The sequence below is a fragment of the Oncorhynchus mykiss genome, chromosome 18 (assembly GCF_013265735.2).
Source record: "Oncorhynchus mykiss isolate Arlee chromosome 18, USDA_OmykA_1.1, whole genome shotgun sequence".
In the NCBI taxonomy this organism is placed as follows: domain Eukaryota; kingdom Metazoa; phylum Chordata; class Actinopteri; order Salmoniformes; family Salmonidae; genus Oncorhynchus; species Oncorhynchus mykiss.
This window is the reverse complement of record NC_048582.1, coordinates 31,984,533-32,008,200: the sequence shown is the minus strand read 5'-3', so window position 1 is coordinate 32,008,200 and position 23,668 is coordinate 31,984,533. Positions and strand designations below refer to the sequence as shown.

The window sequence follows — 23,668 nt, the reverse complement described above, 5'->3', positions numbered from 1 at the left end:
GATAGTTCGAAGCTACGAGCACTGCTCCCCACAAGTAAACACCCCCTAATTAAAACACTCTTCCAGCCGCAGCCAGACCACAGAGCTACTGTTTTTTTCCGGCCAGACCCTTCTTCAGGTGCGAGCTAGTGCCTTTACTAATGTTTAATACCGTAAGTTCTTCAGAAATAACTTCAACATTTGTGAATATAGTTTACTAATATATTCTGGCAGAACACATTTGCAGAATAAATTAGGAATGCTATAAAGTACATTTAAATACTTGAATTTATTAAAGCACAATTTAAGAATTGTAATATGAACAAAAAAAACTCAGTGCATGATTAAAATACAAAAACGTTCATTTTTTTATTGAAAAAAGGTTAAGACTACCTATTACAGTATATTCGTACATTTACTGCAGCGGTGAAGCTGGAAGTAATAGTATGGGCTTTCATAACTTTTCCCTGCACTCTGGATCACAGCGACAATTCAGGACTCTTGACGACCTTTTCACACCAAGCTCACATTTATAATCCCACGCCAGCTCTGTACCAGCTCTAATGCGCCTGAAAAATAAAAAGACAATATGATGAATATACTGAAGTGTATGTTATAATACACATGCTTTAGTCCACCTGGGCATGGGCATTTATTATAGAGCCAAAGGCATGAGCAGAACCCATATTAATCCTGGCTTGGATTCTCAAAAGACCAAGCAATAGATAATATCATAACAGAAGGTCACTAACTTGCTGGCAAAGAAGGCCACCCAGGGGAATCGAAGGTCATGTGTGTCCACAAAAACATTCTGCGCAAACAGGTTTGGTTGGCAGCTATGCTGTAGAGAGGGAAAAAAAGGATAAGATGTTGTCACGAATTTTCAATCCCAATAATAACTAAACAACTATTTAAGCTTTGACCAATCCCAGAGGTTTGTAAGACCCTGGGTTTAATAATAATAATTAGGCAAAGACTGAGCTTCTGCAAAAGGTTTGTAAGCTTTATTCAGAGAACGTTCTAAAGTAAAAAATGCAAAGACAATAACTTTATAACTCCCACCCCCACCTACTTACACGCGCACAAACAGTAGGTGGGCTGGCAGTTCCATGCCGTTCCCTTCCTCCCTAGATTAGAGGGACCTTGACAGGGCCTCTTTCCTGTCATAAGTTTTTCAGAGTTTCAACCAGGTCAGGTCATGTATAGTTCAATTGTCCTCTGTTTTCTCAGTCACACAATTCTCACGCTTAACTTGTCTCAACCAAACCTTATTGGATTTGAGTCTAATAATTACGTTTCAGGGTGGACTTCTTTAGTCATTACTTTAAACATATAAATTCCCTTATCAGATGTATAGTTGGCAGATCTCTGAGAAGTATGGATATAGGTAAAATAGTCAGGGCATACTATCCAACACACGATACCCTCTGAATATTCCTCATGACTCACATTGAGGTAACGACCCACATTCCCCTCCAGCTTTGCGTCGATGACGTAGCATGACTCCTCCCCATCAAAGAAATGCCTAGTGGCATTTGAGGCCTCCTTGTCATTTCCCTCTGCTGTACCATCCTGCTGGTCAGAAGATTTGGCGGCAGAGCCCGATTTCTTCGCTGGGTCTATGAAAGAAGTGTCATTTGATTAGTCTGGGAACCAAAAAATTTAACATTTTTAAAAATCCCAAAATAGTGGAGAATTCATAGATGTTTCTGTCTAGATTTTTGTCTGTGCTTTACTTTCCTTTACCTTCCTACAGTATTTTGAGAAACCAACATTTATCAAACCAAATAAGATTGAATTCTCTACTGAACCTCAGTAAACTTTTTAGTTTCCCTCCATGTTTGTTCTGTATATACTGTTTCCTCTTACCCTCCTGTAGTATTTTGGCATGCCTGCGGGTGACGTAGCTCCTCTCCATAGAGGAGACGTTGTGCCTGAAGTCATCATCAGAGCCGCCATCATCTTCACTGACATCATAATCCTTGTCCTCATAACTGTCCTCATAGTCACTGGGTTCTTCATCATATAAGTTCTTCATACGTAGCGGCTCTTTGTCGTGGTTTCCCTCTTCATCACAGTCATCATCATGTTCACTGTTGTCTTCTTCTATGGGCTCTTCTGAACCTGATGGAGAACAGAGGCCGCAACATTACAGAGATGATCAGTTCTGTTTCTCTTTGCACTCCGTGATCTCTGTGTCCCCACTGGGTATGTGTATTTACAGTTCATGAATCGACATGGAAACCCAGTGTATCTTTTTCACATTCATATAAACATAATACACAGATAGGGTAGATCTGATGCTATGGCTGCAGGTGAGGCTCTGCATATCTGTACCTGACTCATTGTCGGAGCAGCGGGCCTCACTCTCGTAACCCTCCTTGCTCTCAGCTCCCTCTATGTGGTTCAGGTTGACCATATACATGTTGCCCTCTGTGCTCAAACTCTTCTTGTTCATGATTATCCCTAAGGGGAGAGATGGCAAAGGAAAAAGTTGTGAGCATTGTGTGGAATATAACAGGAAGAATGAGTAGAAGGAGAGAAGAGGGCAACACTACTAGAGGGCTTGTATTGAGCACTAAAATTATATATATATAATTAGCATTGCAGAATAAGACTAATAGTGTATGTAATAGGGCTGTCCCCGACAAAAACAAATCTTGGTCGACCAAGAGGTGTCTGTTCTTTTGACCAATTGATTGGTAGAAATGTATAAACATGTTTTTTTCCATATAGACAGCCTATGTGTTTGAATCAAATCAACTATATGCACTGAGCTTGTCTGACGCTTTAGGCGAACTGTTTGATGAAATAATTAAGACACACAAATTACTAGAGGGAGTCCGACCGCAATTGATTTGATTGTGCCGCCTGGCTCAGACTTGCTGCACTGTGTAAGAAAATAGACAGTTAGCACCCGTGGTCTCTCTCCTCCCTGCTGTAGCGACCACCACAGAACATCAAAGTGTTTATCGCACTGTCTGATAATTAAACATGTGACTGAAAAGTTCCAAAATCCCTCATTTGATTAGGAAAAACATGACCTATTCCCCCTCAACCCTTGTATGCATCGCATGCACGTGACCAAAGACCTACTCGCACGGGACTAGCATTACTAGAATGTCCCTTATTCTAGATAACGATTCGGACAGGATTGTCGCCCCCCCCCCCAAACCGCCCCCAGTAATTATCTTTTCCCCAATAAATTGACAGTTATGAAGGAAACCTGGAGGTTTTTATTCTTGGCGTGAAGATACAGAATTTCAACATGTCCAGGTGATTAGGCCACACTGATAACTCGAGCTTGGTTCCCATATTTCCTTTAGTGTCGCCATAATATTTGAATTGATGAAATGTGATCATAATCATGAGGATATTTTAGTGATCTGCAGTATGTCCTAAAAGCCCTCAAACCTTCAGAGTCAGCTAAACAGTGCAATTGCACTTGAGATGCATTTTAAGGCTACGGATGAAAAAGTTAACTCATAATTTCCAAACGTTTAGGTCAGTTGTATGCTGCTGCTTTGCCATCTATTAACAGCAAGGGTTGCATTAAATAGGCTCAATACTTTTTACTGATGCATTTGGCAATATACAATTTATACGCACAAAACATATAAACAAAATCATTCGCTGAAAGTTGATAGGCTACTTGTAGGCCATTCATATATCCCTTATGCGCAGCACTTCGTTCAATTTATCGAATCAGTTACTGTTTTTGTTTTCTAAACAGGATGTGCTTTTAGGCCTATAGCTCGATGGTGGTTATTCAAGGTTGCAATACTAAGCCTACTAATGTTAATTACATTATTACTATTATAATAATAATAGCATAAGGAAAGAGATCATCAAAAAGGAGCGCTATTATTATAAATATTTGGTGTAAACACTAAATAAATTAAAAATAATACCAGAGAGGCTGTGCTAACACAAAAAAAGTGTCAAGTCTATTACAGCAAAACAAAGATTAAAAACATTTTTTATCAATTTGTGAAATTGTTTACTTGACATGTTGTTGCATGAGGATTGGCGCTCACAGAATCACTAGTCTATTAAACAAAAACAGGCAACAGAAGCAGGATTTATTTCTGTAGACATATTGATGATTTATAAAGCCAGGCACATTTAACAGTTAGGCTATTGATTACAGACCTAATTGACTATAGACCTAATTAAGTTGGTTTCCTCTCCTCACTTGAGACAATTAAGGCAAGGGCTGTTTTTTCATCTCCTCATTCTGCTGCTGTCGCCACGGCATTGTTCTCAACACCAATATGCTGGTTAACTTTGCTATTATTGATAAGGGAATTATATGCTTAAAGGTAATGATTACAGAACCCCACCCTGAAACATAAATAATTAGTAATTATTAGTTTATGTAACATGTATAATGAATAATTAAAGTATTAAACGTAAGTCCAACAAGGTTCAGAAGAGACCTGTGAGGGAGAGAAGTGTGTGTGCCTAATAAAATACCGAGAACAATTCAACTGTGTTTGACCCGACCTGGCTAGAACTCTGAGAAACTTATGATAGGACAGGGAGTCCTTCTCAAGGTTCCTCTAATCTCGGGGGAATGGAGCTGTTGGCTGGGTAGTGATACACAGTGGTGAGAACTCTGGGGAAGGATACAACTCACCTACTGTTCGTGTGTATGTATGTGCGTAGGATATCTACTGTTTGTGTGGAGGTATTTTATTTTTTATTTATCCGTTATTTTACCAGGTAAGTTGACTGAGAACACGTTCTCATTTGCAGCAACAACCTGGGGAATAGTTACAGGGGAGAGGAGGGGGATGAATGAGCCAATTGTAAACTGGGGATTATTAGGTGACCGTGATGGTTTGTGCGTAAGTGGGGAGGGAGCAAGTTATAAAATGGATGTCTTTGTATTATGGACTTCAGAACGTTCTCGTGAATAAACCGTACTAACCTTTTGCATAAGCTCTTTGTCTTTGCCAAATTATTATTAAACCCAGGGTCTTACGAACCTCGGGGAATAGTCAAAGTTTATTGATTGTTAGTTATTATCATTGTGATTGAAAATTCTCGTGACAATTATGCACATAGCAACATAGTAAAGGAAAAGGCACCAATTCAACAGCGCACTGATTTGTTTCAGAACCGTGGACAGCGACCGCTATCCAATGAGGGAGAAAGCGCATTTTTGCTACTGCTCGACTAAAGAAATCTTGGTCGACTAACAGGGGTCAGCTCTAGTATGTAATCAACAGAAGTCATACTTAAGAGCAGTCTGTCTGTGTTGGGTTAAATTAGGTTAGATTACTAGCTCACTCACCAGTGTAGGTGCAGATGAAGGTGCCCTTGGCAATGTCATCCAGGCAGCGGATTCCCCAGCTCTTCCCCACGGTCATGAAGAGCTGTAGCCGCAGCTGAAGGCCATGCTGCACCACCCGGTTAGAGCACACCCGTGGGTCACAGCGGCACAGTGCATTGCACTCATATATACTGCAGACAGAGGGAGGTGGTTAATATAGAAATAATAACAATAATAATAATAATAATAATAATAATAATAATAATAATAATAAGGGCTTTTCAGACATTGCTCTCAAAGCATGTCACAAAAAACAAATGCAGAGAAAGAGCATGAGAGGAAGGAGAAAACTGAGACCAACAGTCAAATGGATATTGCGATTGATGGATCATTTCCATCTGTCTATTAACAGCCTCACCCTGTGGAGAGGCGTTTCTCCAGCCTCTTGTGTGTGTAGCCAGCGTTGACGTCCTCAGGGCCCGCTGGCAACAGGGCTGTGGCCTGGATGGTCAGCTGGTGACAGGAACATGCCGACCTACATCAACACAATACACATGTCCATAAATGCTTATGTCAAAACAACCTCTACATACCCCAAATACAATCCGATTAAGACATCGCCATTGGGTGAATGGATATAGACGAGCTGTAATTTGACATGTTTTTTTAGTTTTTTTTTTTAGATGTGCCACATTAGGGAATTTACACCCCTCTTCATTGGCTACTACCTTTAACTCTTGGTACATACTTTGCATTACAGAAATCAAGGAGTATCAAAAACATGGCACCATGATGACACACTAGGGGTTAAAGCCAATTGTCTGAGGGGTCAAGTTAACCTCCCTTTTCATGTAAACACAAAAAATAATGACCATCATGCTTTTAGGGAAAGAGGGATATTTTGTACATCTATTAAAAACTGCTTGTCCAGTCTTTAAAAAAAGGTTAAGGAAATAAGTTGCAGTGATGGAGAACTTTAACCCCTGTGACACACACCTGTCCCTGCAGCCGTCGGTGCAGTCGCAGCCCATCAGAAAGTCTGAACTGGTGTTGATGGAGACCCCACTGGCTGCGACACGCTGCTTGTTGTAGATCACCGAGAGTGGCCGGATGCTGTTGAGCTCGTTGATGCAGGACAGCGGCTGGTTCTCTCTGCCCAGCGTCAGGTCTGGGATGTTGATCTTGTAGGGCCGGGGCTGGTGAGTGGTGGTCACAGACACAAAGGGGTCTAGGCAGAACATGTCCAGGAAGAGGAAGTCACAGCGTGTCTGTTGAAGGTAGTCCTGCACAGCAGTCATGTTGCTCAGGCTGAGGCCACACGGCGACCGGTAAAATATGTGGAAATACGTCTGAGAGAGACAGAGGGCCGGAGGAGGAAGGAGGTGAGAAAAAACAAAAAAAGGGCACAACTATACCAGAGTTTTGAATAACTACAGGTATGAATCTTGGATGACAACAAAACTATACATTATTTTTCATCTGTTATTATGGAAATGTAGCAATTGCTCTGCTCCAAATTCTCCAGTTAAGAAGAGCACAGCATTAGGCATGACCTAACACCCCTGGAGCTGAGTAATCACTATAGGTAATGGCAGAGTTCTGTATCATGAAGTATGATGTTCCAGACAGTCCAATTAGCTAGGTGCTCACCTTGTTACTGACCAGGGGTGAAGTTTCCCTTAGGATCAGCTTCACCTCCCCCAATCCTAACCTGAACCATTAGAGGGGAAAATGCCCAACTAACCCATGATCAGCATCTAGGGCAAACTTCACCCTACACCCACCTTGTTATTGACCCGGTGGCGGCCCTTCATGCGGCGGAACTCGCAGAGCAGGGGGATGAGCAGCGGGTTGCGTCCACGGTGCTTGGCCTCAACCTTTGACCGGATGCAGTTCAGGCAGGCGGGGCAGCAACGGTGGGGAGTGAAGGTGACCGAACCTTTAGCTGTGATGACAGACGACTCCTTGTCAGTCGTACGATCCTGGCCAAAGGGCCTCCTGACATGACCAGGGAGAAGATGACATAGGTGTGAGGGAGAATGAACGAGGGAGGAAAGGTTGACAGCCTGAAACAAGGATCCAAAGGTTAAATAAGGGGTACTTATATTGGACCTGTGTCACTGTGTGTGTGTCATGGTGTGTCACGAGAATCTTCAATCCCAATGATAATAATTGACAATCAATAGCTCTGACCAAGCCCCGAGATCTGGAAGACCATGGCTTTAATAAAAATTAGTCAAAGGCTCAGCATATGCAAAAAATGCCGCCTTTGGGGCGGCAGGGTAGCCTAGTGGCTAGAGCATTGGACTAGTAACCGAAAGGTTTCATGTTCAAATCCCCGAGCTGACAAGGTACCAATCTGTCGTTCTGCCCCTGAACAGGCAGTTAACCCACTGTTCCTAGGCTGTCATTGAAAATAAGAATTTGTTCTTAACTGACTTGCCTAGTTAAATAAAGGTACAAGTAAAAAGTAAAAAAAGATAGCAGTTTATTCAGAGAACGTTCTAAAGTCCATTATACAAAGACATCCATTTCAAAGCTGCACACATACTTCCACACAAACAGTAGGTATCCTACGCTCATACTTCCACACAAACAGTAGGTATCCTACACACATACAGTGCATTGCGAAAGTATTCGGCCCCCTTGAACTTTGCGACCTTTTGCCACATTTCAGGCTTCAAACATAAAGATATAAAACTGTATTTTTTTGTGAAGAATCAACAACAAATGGGACACAATCATGAAGTGGAACGACATTTATTGGATATTTTAAACTTTTTTAACAAATCAAAAACTGAAATATTGGGCGTGCAAAATTATTCAGCCCCCTTAAGTTAATACTTTGTAGCGCCACCTTTTGCTGCGATTACAGCTGTAAGTCGCTTGGGGTATGTCTCTATCAGTTTTGCACATCGAGAGACTGAATTTTTTTCCCATTCCTCCTTGCAAAACAGCTCGAGCTCAGTGAGGTTGGATGGATGGAGAGCATTTGTGAACAGCAGTTTTCAGTTCTTTCCACAGATTCTCGATTGGATTCAGGTCTGGACTTTGACTTGGCCATTCTAACACCTGGATATGTTTATTTTTGAACCATTCCATTGTAGATTTTGATTTATGTTTTGGATCATTGTCTTGTTGGAAGACAAATCTCCATCTCAGTCTCAGGTCTTTTGCAGACTCCATCAGGTTTTCTTCCAGAATGGTACTGTATTTGGCTCCATCCATCTTCCCATCAATTTTAACCATCTTCCCTGTCCCTGCTGAAGAAAAGCAGGCCCAAACCATGATGCTGCCACCACCATGTTTGACAGTGGGGATGGTGTGTTCAGCTGTGTTGCTTTTACGCCAAACATAACGTTTTGCATTGTTGCCAAAAAGTTCAATTTTGGTTTCATCTGACCAGAGCACCTTCTTCCACATGTTTGGTGTGTCTCCCAGGTGGCTTGTGGCAAACTTTAAACAACACTTTTTATGGATATCTTTAAGAAATGGCTTTCTTCTTGCCGCTCTTCCATAAAAGGCCAGATTTGTGCAATATACGACGGATTGTTGTCCTATGGACAGAGTCTCCCACCTCAGCTGTAGATCTCTGCAGTTCATCCAGAGTGATCATGGGCCTCTTGGCTGCATCTCTGATCAGTCTTCTCCTTGTATGAGCTGAAAGTTTAGAGGGACGGCCAGGTCTTGGTAGATTTGCAGTGGTCTGATACTCCTTCCATTTCAATATTATCGCTTGCACAGTGCTCCTTGGGATGTTTAAAGCTTGGGAAATCTTTTTGTATCCAAATCCGGCTTTAAACTTCTTCACAACAGTATCTCGGACCTGCCTGGTGTGTTCCTTGTTCTTCATGATGCTCTCTGCGCTTTTAACGGACCTCTGAGACTATCACAGTGCAGGTGCATTTATACGGAGACTTGATTACACACAGGTGGATTGTATTTATCATCATTAGTCATTTAGGTCAACATTGGATCATTCAGAGATCCTCACTGAACTTCTGGAGAGAGTTTGCTGCACTGAAAGTAAAGGGGCTGAATAATTTTGCACGCCCAATTTTTCAGTTTTTGATTTGTTAAAAAAGTTTGAAATATCCAATAAATGTCGTTCCACTTCATGATTGTGTCCCACTTGTTGTTGATTCTTCACAAAAAAATACAGTTTTATATCTTTATGTTTGAAGCCTGAAATGTGGCAAAAGGTCGCAAAGTTCAAGGGGGCCGAATACTTTCGCACGGCACTGTACTTCCACCCAAACAGTAGGTGAGTTTCTCTTTATAGTTTTCACCACTGTGTATCACTGCCCAGCCGACAGTTCCATTCCCCCGAGATTAGGGAGACCTTGAGAAGTACTCCCTGTCCTCATAAGTTTCTCAGAGTTCTAGCCAGGTCGGTTCAAACAGTTGAATTGTTCTTTGGTATTTTCTTAGGCACACACACATCTCTCTCTCCCAGTCCAACCTAATTGGACTTATGTTTAATACTTTAATTATTCCTTATACATGCTACATAAAATATTCTCCCTAATATAATTATTTAATCTGTATCTTTAAAACATATCAATTATTCGACATAGCAAACCACAGATGTTTTGAACAGGTCACAAGGTAAGACTTTTTAAATGAGAAAGGAGTATCCCGTAGCCAGATAGCATTCGCTATAAATTACCATTCATTTTGGTTCATAAGACGAGGTTCCAATCTCCTTCCTGGTACTTCATAGCACATAAACACCAACTCATCCAATGGCATAAATCAATTGTCAACTCCAGATACTCCCATCTCAAGTAAAACCTCTTCTTGCCCCCACTCCTGGACAAGCTCACTGAGGGGAGTAAGCCTCTAGGTCATACACTATCCCAGGATAAGTGCAACATCAGAGATGACTTACAATGGTTCCAGACACTACCACACACATCCCCCAATGCCAAAGGAGGGAGTGACTGGCGCACAAACATTGTGGAGACAAGTAATTGGTTCCCCATTAATCACACCATCCCTTCACATGGTTTAAGAATAGATAGACACATTCACATATGAAGACAACGTTCCCTCCTGTCCTCTTCCCTTTCTGATATATTGCATAGCACCAGGGACATGTGAAAGACACGCCTGACCTCTCCCCTCTCTGGGCCCCAGGTGACTATAGCCTGACAAGGGAATTTATATGTTTAAAGTAATGACTAAAGAATTCCACCCAGAAACGTATAAGACTATGTGAAATGTATTAGAATAATAAGACTATATTCCAATAATGTATGTGAGGGACAAGTTAAGAGGGAGAAATGTATGGTTGAGAAAACAGAGGCAGGTAGACTACACATGATAACTCTGAAAAAGCTGACAACAGGAGGGCCCTTTCAAGGCCTCTCTAACCTAGGGAGGAGAGAACGGCGAGAAACTGCCAAGGCTGGTATTAAAGTGAAAAAAGTGTGTGTGTGTGTGTGTGTGTAGAGGGGTTATAAAGACTGCTCAAATTTTGGTTGACTTTAGAACGTTCTCTCAATAAAGCTTACGAACCTTTTGCAGAAGCTGAGTCTTTGCCTAATTATTAAACCCAGGGTCTTACAAATCTCAGGGATTGGTCAAAGCTTAAATAATTGTTTAGTTATCATCATTGGGATTGAAAATTCTTGTGACAAGCCCCAGCTGAGGGAAGAAGTTCAACTGAGTCCGAAGGGATACATTCTAATAACAAGTATATCACCTAAGCATATTATGCAGATAAGACATCTTAATGATCTGTTACACAACTAATTCTGATTCTTCCGCCACATGGGTTACTGGCCCAACGCTCTAACCCAGGGGTGGGCAACTCTAGTCCTCGGGAACCTAATTGGTGGCACACTTTTTCCTCCATCCCTAGCGAACACAGCTGATTAATCAAATTGCATTCTAAACTGAAGATCATGATTAGGTGATTATTGGAGTCAGGTGTGTTAGCTGGGGTAAAACTGTGACAGCAATCAGGCCCTCGAGGACTGGAATTGCCCACCCCTGCTCTAACCGCTAGGCTACCTTCCACACTAATAAAATTGAATAATAATGTATGCAGGAAATACATATTCAAGAAATTCGTGCAAGACGCACCTTTTGAAAAAAGTACAGAAACAGTATAAACACAAGACAAATTCTACTCACCCTACGGATGCTGACTGTTTACCAGCAGCTGGCTGGCCCTGGCTGACATTGTTGGAAGTGACCTGCGCTGGTATTACTGTTGACGAGGGGTTGACGTGAGGTTTGTTGGCAGCAGCCGTGCTAGTCTGGTGGATTGTAGTAGTAGTCGAAACTGCTCCCCCTGGGTGATGGACAAAGAGTGTGCTCGCTAACTAAACACATTGTCCAGATGGCTGATGTAGATGTTCATTCAGACAAACACAAGGCTGTAGATGTGTTCATTATTTATCAACAGGGCACAGAGTAAAAAGGAGATAAGACAGACACTTACCACTGTTGGGCCGTGTCACTGTTGGTTTATCCTTTGCCTCCTCAACACGTTTCTTCATGTTGGCCATATGCTCCAGACGCAAAGAGCCTCGGTACACCCATTCCTTATGTTCGTCATCCTGAGAACACCACACAGACACACTTTACCACACAGTGAGACATACAGGGAAAAAGGCTTGGCATTATGTGTGTCAGTGAATAATTAGACTTCAGTTAGGTAAGCATAACCAGAATACCACAGATAGTGATTGACTGCAAGTCAATCACTATCAATTTAATTCATGGTTACGGACTAAGTAGTTGTAGCTTCTCACCTTGAAGACGACGCACAACAAGCTGCAGTCAATCTGCTCTACTTCTGTCCTCCTCTGGATCCCCTCAAACTCCACATTGATGGGCTGGCCTGGTCTGTACTGGGCCATAGGCGGGTTGGGATACACCTTGATGTAATCCTTGATGAACTCCCTGTTGGCCTCATCCTCTATGTCCTCCCACACCTCCGGCACTGCAGTCGATAGAGAGAGACAGGAGGCTTAGCTTGAGTGAGTCTGTGTGGTATCTGCAAGAATCTCACCAACACCTGCATTGCAGATTAAACTTGTAGCATAACAACAACCCGCGTATGAGTTTTGCTGCTCCGTACAAGCCAATTAATTGAAAAATGGATAACTCAAATTACTTTGGTATATCTTGTTGCACAGGTAGATTCACCTAACTACAGCTGGATCTGAATAAAACATCCTACATTTGGTAGGAGGATCAAACAAGATTGAGCCAAGAAGTATTGAGTATAAGAGACTTTTTCATTTTTTTATTTAAGTCTGAGGCTGTTCTTACGTGGTCTGCAAACAATGTGAAGATCCGGCAAACCGACATAGGAAGGTGTGCCGTCATCAAAAAAGACCAGGAACCTGAAACACAAGAAGGAGCGCCACAGAGCTTTACTAAGACATTGATGGATCACATTCAGCATGATGTTTACATATAACATCATCCAACCAATCACACATAATACTATCACATATGGCTGCTACGCCGGCTGTTCTACCTGATAAATGTACACTGTCCCTGATTAGAGGGGAACAATTTAAAAAAATGCAGTGGAACTGGCTTCGAGGTCCAGAGTTGAGTTTGAGGGGTGTAGGCTATATTAAATGGATTTATGTTCCAAAGGTCCACATCAGTGGCTTGTAGGTTATGGTGTAAGCCATGAGATGCTAAACGTGTTTATGTTAATTAATGCTCAATTACTGTGAGACCGGCAATTATTTGCATGACAATCGAAAGGCTGACAAAATGTAATGAACGCCACAGCCCTACTCACGCACACTCTCATACCTCATGCGGTTCTTTCGGTTGGGGAGCTCAGCCAGAATGCCAGAGTAGAACCAGGACTGCTCGGCGTCCTTGAACTTGGCCACCACGCGCACACCCACGTACAGCCTCTCCAGTGAAGCAGTCTGGTCAAAGGCTATGTGGTGTCCTGACAGCATGCTTCTCCCTTTCTCGCTAAAGTCCACCTTATACCTGCTTCCATTCTCTGTGGAGCGTCAATGGTTGAGATATAGAGAACATGGAGAAAACAAAGAATTCTGTAAAGGACATGAACTGATATAAAAGCAGATTTATGACTAGATATGTCAAAGTGACTTGAGATAAGAAAAGATTATTGTCCCCATGGGGACATTTTGTTTGCAGCTCTGTGCATACATTACAATACATCAAGCATAGACGAATGGACATATCTATACCATTACAAACAAATACAATGAGAATATAAATAAATCAGTGGTTGTGTGTGTTCTTACCTGATGGTTTGATTTCTGTAATCCTTCCTGAGTGCCAGGTCTTGGTCCTCCTCCTAGCCAGGACCTTCATATCAGTCTTAATCTCCTCCTCTGTGAGGCCGGGAGGTGGCTGAGTGGCAGGGTTTGGTGCATGTGTCGGAGCTTGCGACACGCTGGTCACCACAAATGGAGTGGACGTTTCTGTCAGAGAGAGCGAGAAGACCACCATGAGAACTAAAGATTGTCATTAAAGATATATCACTGACATCAAGTTGAAAGCAATTTAGAGAAGACCAATAATACAAAACAAGGTCAGACATTTGAAGTCCAAAATGCAAAGCAGAAGTCACCTTTTCTGGCCTCTTGTTGTTTTAATGGGACAGTGGAACCACTTTTGCTGGCCTCCTGTAATTTTGGTGGGGAAGCTGTGCCACTTTTGCTTGAGTTCTGCTGTTTTGTCGACGCAGAGCAGTCACCTGCTCTGGGCTTTTGTGGTTTCGATGGCACAGAAGGATTTGTTGGGGCAGGAGGTGAGTCTTCCCTGTAAGACACAAGTTGATGCTTGGTTCGGACAGATTCTCTTCTCTTCCTTTCACCTTTTCCACCTTTTCTTGGCCGTCCACGTTTGCTGGATTCTGGACGTTTTGTTGAGATCTTTTTTGATTTTGATGGAGTATACTCATCGCCACTGTCTTCTTGTGGACTTGGTGGTTCAGACTCAGACTCCGCAAGGGGAGTTGCTGGGGTATCATTAGAGTTTGAGGCTTCATTTGGGGCAACAGTTACAGTCACAAAAGGGGTGGTCACAGCTGGAGAGGATGGCATGCTCTCCATGTCATCTGCCATGTCATTGTACTAAGGAAGAATGAGAGAAAAGCATGTCAGGAGCATGGCCGAGACCACACACGTAGAAGTGTGTGCATTTACATCCTATCTGGCTAAGTTCTCACATTTTCTGTGTCACTGTCTGTAGCTGGGACTTCTCCAGGAGCCGAATCGGAAGCAGCAACTGAGAAAACGATAGAACGGAGATTAAACAATAAAGCATAACGTATTGAGATTGAGGATCACATCCCATCCCCTCTGTTCCCATTGAAACAACATCTCCCTCAATCCCTTACCTCCGTCTGTGGCCATGGTGTTGTCGTTTCTGTCAGCGTCCCCATCATCGATCTCAATGATACTTTGCTGGCCCACTCCTTCATCTTCAGAGTCTGTGTCTCTGTACTCCATGCCCAGTTTGCTGTACAGCGCCTTCATAACGGTCTCACACTCCACCACAGACCTGTGGAGAAACAGTCAAGGCAGAGGTTGCGGTCCCGAAGGTAACAGCCCTGTTCCCGCCCTCCCTGGAAGCTTCTTCCCCACATTCTGCCGCACGTTTCTTTACCTCTACGCACATATTTTTATGGTCACCCTGCCTTCACATTTCTCACTCAATCATGAATTATAATTCTTAAAGTTTTACTGGTGAAACATCCACGCAGCATCTGCATGTGTCGCGGCAGAATCAGAATCCTTTAGGTAACATTTATAAATAAGATGTTTTATTCATTTTCATAAGCATGCTTATGTGGGTAAAGTTACTTGGGCCCAGAGAGGGGAGAGGTCAGGTTAGTCTTATCTGTGAATGTGTCTAACTATTCCTAAACCATGTGAAGGGATGGTGTGATTAATGGGGAACCAGTTAGGTTGGCTCCACAATGGCTGTGTGCCAGTCACGTCTCTCTGTAAGCTTGTCCAGGAGGGGGTGTAATTGATATATGCCATTGGATGAGGTAATGTTTGGTTCTAAGTGGTACCAAGAACAAGATAAGAGCTTCGGTTTAGGAGACCAAACTGAACGATAATTTATAGCTAATGCTATAAATTATGGGATACTCTTTTTTTCTGGTAAAATGTTCTTTGTATAATGTTCCTAAGACCTGTTATTCGTTGTGAGTTTTGATGGGTGTGTCTTGGCTATAAATGATACTAAGGACTTTTGTAAGCACTCTCAAATAATTCATTTATAGACACTGAATTGATCTGAGAGTCACAAGGCTATGGTGAAGCTCATATAATTAAAGATGGACATTTGACCTGTGTGTGGTTTGCCCTCATGATTTGGTAATACAGGAAATTTCCACGACACATGTCAACCATTTGATCTCAAATCAGTTTCATGGGAATATACACTTAGATCTTCCTGAGTTAAGTAGTGTTGTTTTGAAGTACAGTATTGTTTAGAATTATTATGTACAGTGAGCTAATTTTAGAGCAGAGGGCTGTAGCCTTTTTGGGGTAGGGGTCAGCATTTTCATTTGTGGAGGAATAGCGTGCCCAGAGTGAACTGCCTCCTACTCTGTCCCAGATGCTAATTATATGCATATTATTAGTAGTATTGGATAGAAAACACTCTGAAGTTTCTAAAACTGTTTGTATGATGTGTGTGAGTATAACAGAACTCATACGGCAGGCAAAAACCCGAGAAAAATTCAAACAGGAAGTGGGACATCTGAGGTTTGAAGTTTTTCAAAGCTTGGCCTACCAAATACACATTGAGATATGGATAAAGTTGCACTTCCTACGGCTTCCACTAGATGTCAACCGTCTTTAGAAACTTGAATGAAGATTCTACTGTAAAGGAGGGGTTCATGAGACCTCTGAGCCAGTGGTCTGGCAGAGTGCCTTGGTCTCATGACGCGCGCTCCCGACAGAGTTACCTCTCGTTCCAGTGCTTTTCTGAAGACAAAGGAATTCTCCGGTTGGAACATTATTGATGTTTTATGTTAAAAACATCCTAAAGATTGATTCCATACAGTCCTTTAGAAACATGTCAAATGATGTAACGGAACTTTGAGTTTTTGTCTCATGAAGATGGCTTACTGGGCTGAACACGCTAACAACAAGTGGCTATTTGGACATAAATGACGGACTTTATGGAACAAATCGGTCATTTATTGTCGACCTGGGACTCCTGGGAGTGCCTTCTGATGAAGATCATCAAAGGGAAGTGAATATTTATGGTGTTGTTTCTAACTTTGTTGAGTCCAAAATGGCTGTTTTGGGTTCTGAGCGCCGTTCTCAGATTATGCTTTTTCCGTAAAGTTTTTTTTAAATCTGCTGTATTGGACTTGTTAATGTGTGAAAGTTACATATTTCTAAAAAATATTTTTGTATTTCGGGCGCTGCCTTTTCAGCAGAATGTTGTCGAGGGGTTCCCCTGCGCTAGAAAGGTTAACAAACTGTAGCATACCTGTGTTGTTTCAATCAAAGCACATATTTTGCCTAGTGCTTAGTGCTGTTGAGTTGTCCGCATGAGGGAAGTGAGGTTGTTTTTGTCTTACAGTAACGTTATACTATGCTATTATAGTCGGTTCTGTGTAGAATCGATCATTATGTGATCTTGCAGACATTGATTCAGATTTGATCTTTTTTTTTTTTTTTTTTTTTGTCAGAGTAGCCTGTTCTCTGGGCAGCCGAACGAGTAGAGCAGAGACTGTGCATAAAGTAGAGCATCCTACACATGCACAGAAGCTTAGGATCTTTAGCTACCGGGAAGAGGCTTCCGAAGAATTCGGAACTGCAGCCTTTGGAATGTCAACAGTCAAATCAGTGCACAACAAATCCACAGCCACGAGTCCAATAGCACTGCTGCAGACAACAGTCTCACATGTATATGCTACAGTGGAGGCTCCTCAGAGGAGTAAAGGGAGGATCATCCTACTCAGTGAATTTCTGAAAAATGAAAAGTGAAATATTAAAAAGGTATCCTTTTTAGATAAAACTATACTAAATATATTCACGTCATCAAATAACTGATTGAAACACTGTTAGGAATAATGACTAAACAATATCCCCATTTTAAATAAAACTAAGTAAACTTATACTCTGTTTTATTATATCTGATTAACAATATGAATTCATAAGTGAGGGATTGTGGAGCCTGAAAAAGGGGGTAATTAAATTAAATAAATACCATTCCAGCCAGGTTGGAGAAGATTGGAAGTGGGGGTTTTTAAGTAGGCAGAAATGGTCATTAACCTATTGCTGAACCGACTCAACTTAGCTCTGGGATGTTTAGATAAGGCAGTGTGTGTTTCCTTAGGTTTTCCATTAGCTGGAACTGTCTGCTGAATGGTGATGGATGAAAACTTCAGAAGGTTTATCTCAAATTAACTTCTGAACTGTTGGGAGAAATAATATTTTATAACCTATGACGTCATAAACTGTTGTTCGTGGTTACATGGCAGCGCGCTCCGAGAATAAATACTATTATCTATTTTTGATAAGACTGGTCTCTGTCTATTTTATGCAAATAAGAATCTTACAAATTCTCATAAAATAGACTAAGTGAATTCAATTAAAGAAAACATATTGGAATTATGAAATTACAGTAACAAACACTTATCTCCTGAGTGGCACAGTGGTCTAAGGCACTACAACACAGTGCTAGCTGTGCCACTAAAGATATTGGTTCGAGTCCAAGCTATGTCGCAGCCGGCCGCGACCGGGAGACCCATGGGGTGGCGCACAATTGGCCCAGCATCGTCCAGGTTAGAGCAGGGTTTGGCCAGCAGGGATGTTCTTGTGCCATCGCGCACTAGCGACTCCTGTGGCGGGCCGGGCGCAATACACACTGAAATGCTCGGGAGTGTTTCCTCTGACACATTGGTGCGGTTGGCTTCCGGGTCTAGCGGGCATTGCGTCAAGAAGCAGTGCAGCTTGGCTGGGTTGTGTTTCAGAGGACGCACGGCTCTCGACCGTCGCCTCTCCCGAGTCTGTATGGGAGTTGCAGCGATGGGACTAGACTGTAAACTACCAATTGGAAACCACGATATTGGGCCTTAACAGCTGCAGGACAACTATTTTCCATCCTCCTTTGAGTACATTGACTTCAACTTCAATCATGGTTCTTCCATGAGCCTCCTAAGGACTTCCGAAGGACGTCCTCCAACCTATTAGAGCTCTTGCAGCACGAACTGATATGTTGTCCACCAAATCAAAGGATCAGAGAATGAACCTTGTACTGAAAGCATAAGCTACAGCTAGCTAGCACTGCAGTGCATAAAATGTGGTGAGTAGTTGACTAGCCAATAGTTTAACAGGTTAACAAAATCATTTATTTATTATTTTCTTTCACTTACTAGCTAATGCAGCTAGCTAATTTAGCCTACTCAAACAGAGAGGAATGATATTTATGTTGGCTAGCTGGCTAAGGCTATCCAACACAAACTGAGTCAAGGTAAGCTTTTGGTTTTATAGTACTATGGCACTGGTAATTTTCCACAACTGTCCAGTACCCTCCTCACACACCACACAAAGGAGTGATTTATTACTGGCTCCTAAAGACCCAGCCAGGCTGAATTCTTGTTCCATCTGTTGAGGCTCTAAAGATCTTATCACTCCCCTTAGACCCATAGACTGTGAGAACTGGTGAGAACCTGTTCTTGTTTGTTCAATGCTTTAAGAAAGTGGAACCAAGTACCTTAAAATATATATATATAAATATTATATAATATATATATATATATATAAAATATATATATTTTATATATATATATATATATAAATATTATATAATATATATATATATATATATATAAAATATATATATTTTATATATATATATATATAAAATATATATATATATAAAATATATATATATATATATATAAAATATATATATATATATATAAAATATATATATATATATATAAAATATATATATATATAAAATATATATATATATATTTTATATATATATATATTTTATATATATATATATATATTTTATATATATATATATATATATATTTTATATATATATATATATATATATATATATATAAAATATATATATATATATATAAAATATATATATATATATATAAAATATATATATATATAAAATATATATATATATATAATATATATATATATAAAATATATAATATATATATATAAAATATATATATATATATAAATATATATATATATATAAATATATTATATATATATATATATATATATATATAAATATATTATATATATATATATATATATATATATATATATATATATATATTTTATATATATATATATTTTATATATATATATATATATATATTTTATATATATATATATATATATTTTATATATATATATATATATATTTTATATATATATATATATATATATATATATATATATATATATATAAAATATATATATTTTATATATATATATATATAAAATATATATATATATATATATAAAATATTGGCTATATATATACTATTGGCTATATATATATATATATATTTAACTAGGCAAGTCAGTTAAGAACAAATTCTTATTTACAATGGCGGCCTACCCCGGCCAAACGTGGACGACACTGGGCCAATTGTGCGCCACCCTATGGGACTCCCAATCACAGCCGGATGTGATACATCCTGGATTCGAACCAGAGACTGTAGTGGCGCCTCTTCCTCATGTAACTTTCGAGAGGAGCAAAACTTCTCTTCTGACCCTTATGCCACATTTGTACAATAAAAATAAAATATCTACATTTGTCATTTTGATCTGTCGCTCTGTAAACATGCCTGGGCGAAAATAAATAATAGCAAGGAAGCATGGGCTTGGATCACAGCATGACGACAGACGTCGTTAGCAACGGAATAATTATACACAGACAGACAAAGTAGGCCTACTAAACGATGCCAAGTAGACAGACAAAATCAACCATATCGCCCCAGCAAAGTAGACAGAAAATAGGTATATTGAACAACAACAACCAGCTACGGATTCTGATTCATACATGATGTTTGGAGAAGGGGAGACTTGTGCCATGTAACGAGTGACTGAATGCGAGTGAATGAATTATTCCTATCACAGATAATTACAACACCGTTACAATACTTGTTTTGTCCGAGTACTCGGCACACCCCTAGTATTCAATCTGCAGATAAAAAAATCCAATAGAAACTCTCGTTTGCAGCTGTTTTGTCTAATGATTACACCCTAGATCAGCTAGATGTACGAAAGAGTGTGCATAGCGGTATTGAATGTCACTGTCTGTCACCTTTATTACTCCAATTTGTCTCTCTCTCTGACCTGTGCACCTACGTTATAAACTTTCATTCGTAGGCTAGGTTGTAGTAACCTCATGATGGGTATAGGGAAAACTAGAGTATCATGTAGTAGCCTAAACCTTTCAATGTTACATTGAGCTGGGTTAATGGAATATGAATGACAGTCATCCAATAAGCTGCAATAAAAATAAGATGCAAGCATTGCAGACCAAGAAAACAAAACTTATAGGCTGATCCCAGATCTGTTTGTGCTCTTACCAATGCCACTTCTCATGGTCAAGCCAAACATTTCTATATGGCATGAGAAACTGACAAGAAGTCGACATGACAGCAGATCTGGGACCAGGCTAAAACACTTAAGCCAACAGGCTGAAAAACACTCACTCGCAGGCAGTGTTGAAAAGGGTGCGGGTGCAGAGGGCCTGCTTCTCCTTCCGCTGCACTAGGTTCTGCATCTGGGCCAGCTGGGTCCTCCTGAGTTTCACCAAGTCTTGATTCTCCACCTCCTCCTGTATCCAGCCCTGAAGCTCCCCCACGGTCATCTCCATCTCATCATCCCCACTCTCCATCACTTGGGAGACTGTGACACCTATCTAATGGGTGCTCTCAGGTTTTCAACAGTAGGTCTGTGTTCTGGTCCTGTTGACAAAACATTGACAATTTCCTTCAGCTTTTCTAAGAGCTCATAGCATGGCCTGCAGTTAAATGTTTTCATTATTTGTTTAGATATTAAAATTGGCGTTGTAATGTAGACATTGAGCCATTTGACTTAACAACAAATCGTCAATCGCCCAACAAATCAACACAATTGGCACGTGAACTGTTACACGGTTGTTGATAAAACACCACAACGCCTTTCATTGGTTCAAAGAGGTATTAAGTGTAAGCTTTTAACAAACTAATTCTTATTTTACTGTAATGAAAAGGTCCAAACTGCACAACGACGGCGAAGAAATTGAATGTTGAGGTAACGTTAGAGAAAGTGAATGTTATGAGGTAACGTTAGCGAGCTAACGTTAGCGTAGTCTGATTATTAAGCAGGCTGTGAAATAATCTATTATTTGTATACCAATTAACGCGAAGTGTGTATTACAGCCTGATTAATCAGATAAACGCTAACGTATCTTGCCTGATTAATCAGATTGAAGTTGGCGGATCTAATGCGACAGTTAGTAACGCTAGCTAGTTTAGCTAAATTAAACCCAATTCGATATTTAGCTAGCGTTAGTATTACGAGTACTATGCTAGCTAATCCAAATGTCTTAATGGTAACTATAAACTAGTATAGCTAGCTAGCTACATATCTAGCTAACTATGGCTGAATAACTCCATTTCTTCGGTTAACCAAATTGTGTTGCAAAAAAACATGTATTTTCTCACCTGAAGCTTCCCGCAAAAACATTCACTGTCCACTTCCGCGGACGACGTTAGCCCAGTCAGCTAGCTAAATGAACGTTAGCTTTAGCCAGTCAGCTAGCCAAGTGAACGTTAGCTTTAGCCAGTCAGCTAGCTAAGCGATTGTTAGCTTTAGCCAGTCAGCTAGCTAAATGAACGTTAGTTTTAGCAACCAAGGCAAGGGGGAGGGTATGTCACAGTGTTCCGTTTTAGCCAATTTTTTTCAACATGCTGCAGTTCTTAGACCTTTGTGTTTTAAACGCAGGTAGTATATAACGTTAGCTTTGTCCAATTTCCCATGCATACTCTTTGGTCGAAGTAAAAGCACCCGGGTGTGCAGGCTAACTAACTATTACTACACCCACCGCCATGATGAATTGGAAGACACTTGCAAACTGGGCAGTGGGTGGGAACGTTATCCCCGGTGTGGTCTCCTACGATGGATATACATGTGCACTGCAGACAGAGTGTAGAATGCGATGCTAGAGCAAAGATCTAATATAATATATTTGCTTAAATGTATAGAGTTAATACTGAAAAGAGCTGGCTCGCATATCAGAAGAGCCGAATCTATTTATAAAAATATAAAATCATTAAGATATTAATAATCTAAAGATTTAAATGAGTAGAATTAACTAATTCAAATAACGACAAAGGAAATAAAATAATATAGGCCTAAATGCTCAAGCACACATTCGTTCACACACTTAGCAGCCGAGGAGAGAGAGGAAGGACAGCTGTGAAGACAACAGCTGGAAAATTAGTCGGAAGCACAGTAGCATGTTAGAGCATAGTGTAGAACTTGCCAAAACAAAATCTCATATAAAGCCGGTTATACGCACAACCTACATCGGCATATGTGCACCCAACTGTGAAGCTAGCTGTAGCAGAATGTCAAGAAACTAGCGGGCTTGATAGTGATGGAGCCAGCACCTCCACACATGGTGATGTATCCACCCAGTCAAGTAGGCCTACTCCGCGACCAACAGCAGCGCAGTCTTCTATGGACCAGTTTATGCCAAAGTCTATGTCTGTATCAAAACAAGGCCAAATTGATATTGCATTGGCTAAAATGATTGCCACCGATTTCCAGCCATTTTTGATCGTGGAGGACAGAGGTTTTAGAAATTATAGTTTCTCTTTATGGGGTAATACCCCCTGGTGTTTGGAGTTGTGGAAATAAAGAGAGAAATAGAGGTGAAAGATGATAAGGAGACTCAGTGCCCTCTTAGGTCAAATAAAAGGAACTGGAAAGGAAAGGGGAGACAGAGCAAGGTGCAGGAAGGAAACCAGAAAAGTTGAACTGTTATGAAAGATTATGTGGAAATAGGAAGACAAGTGTGAATGGTTTTGGTAACATGGGTTATCAATAATAGTGATATTTGATGCGATATACTGGAATAAGACATTAAGTCATCTGTATTATCTAGTAATACATTTGCAGACATTATAGTATAGATTCTAATACAAGGTGTTAAGTGCCGTGACTAATTAATTATTGTCAGGGGAAGTGGATAGCCCTACCTTGGAAAATACTTAATAGAAGGATTGGATTATAGACGGGAGGGGTAAAATAATTAGCAAAGAGGTTACTAAACCTAAAATGAACTTTAAAATGTTTTAGTTCGTTTATGAACATTGTAATGGTTGGCAAAACCATCAGAGACAACCACAGGGCCCTGTGAACCCATGGGTGGGGCCTA

At 40.5% G+C, this 23,668-nt stretch overlaps 1 protein-coding gene across 2 annotated transcripts; it reads right to left on the bottom strand.

Moving 5' to 3' along the window:
- Positions 1 to 249: 249 nt before the first annotated feature.
- On the bottom strand, positions 250 to 22,446 carry LOC110496022 (histone-lysine N-methyltransferase SETDB1-B). Of its 2 annotated transcripts, XR_005037430.1 has the most exons (21): positions 21,951 to 22,446; positions 20,955 to 21,209; positions 14,616 to 14,779; positions 14,445 to 14,503; positions 13,845 to 14,349; positions 13,516 to 13,695; positions 13,046 to 13,247; positions 12,545 to 12,618; positions 12,022 to 12,212; positions 11,709 to 11,826; positions 11,399 to 11,558; positions 7,042 to 7,255; positions 6,254 to 6,606; positions 5,676 to 5,792; positions 5,279 to 5,448; positions 2,317 to 2,445; positions 1,849 to 2,103; positions 1,429 to 1,598; positions 1,056 to 1,139; positions 732 to 820; positions 330 to 548 (listed from the first exon to the last, which is right to left on the bottom strand). XR_005037430.1 is itself a non-coding variant. In XM_021571643.2 (20 exons), exons 2-20 carry the CDS (start codon positions 21,137 to 21,139, stop codon positions 434 to 436), a joined length of 3,450 nt encoding a protein of 1,149 aa, XP_021427318.1. In that variant the 5' UTR covers positions 21,140 to 21,209; positions 21,951 to 22,442; the 3' UTR covers positions 250 to 433. The 2 variants fall into 2 exon arrangements, 1 of the variants encoding a protein (XP_021427318.1); XM_021571643.2 differs by lacking the exon at positions 1,056 to 1,139 and having other exon boundaries at positions 250 to 548; positions 21,951 to 22,442.
- Between the last annotated feature and the right edge of the window lie 1,222 nt (positions 22,447 to 23,668).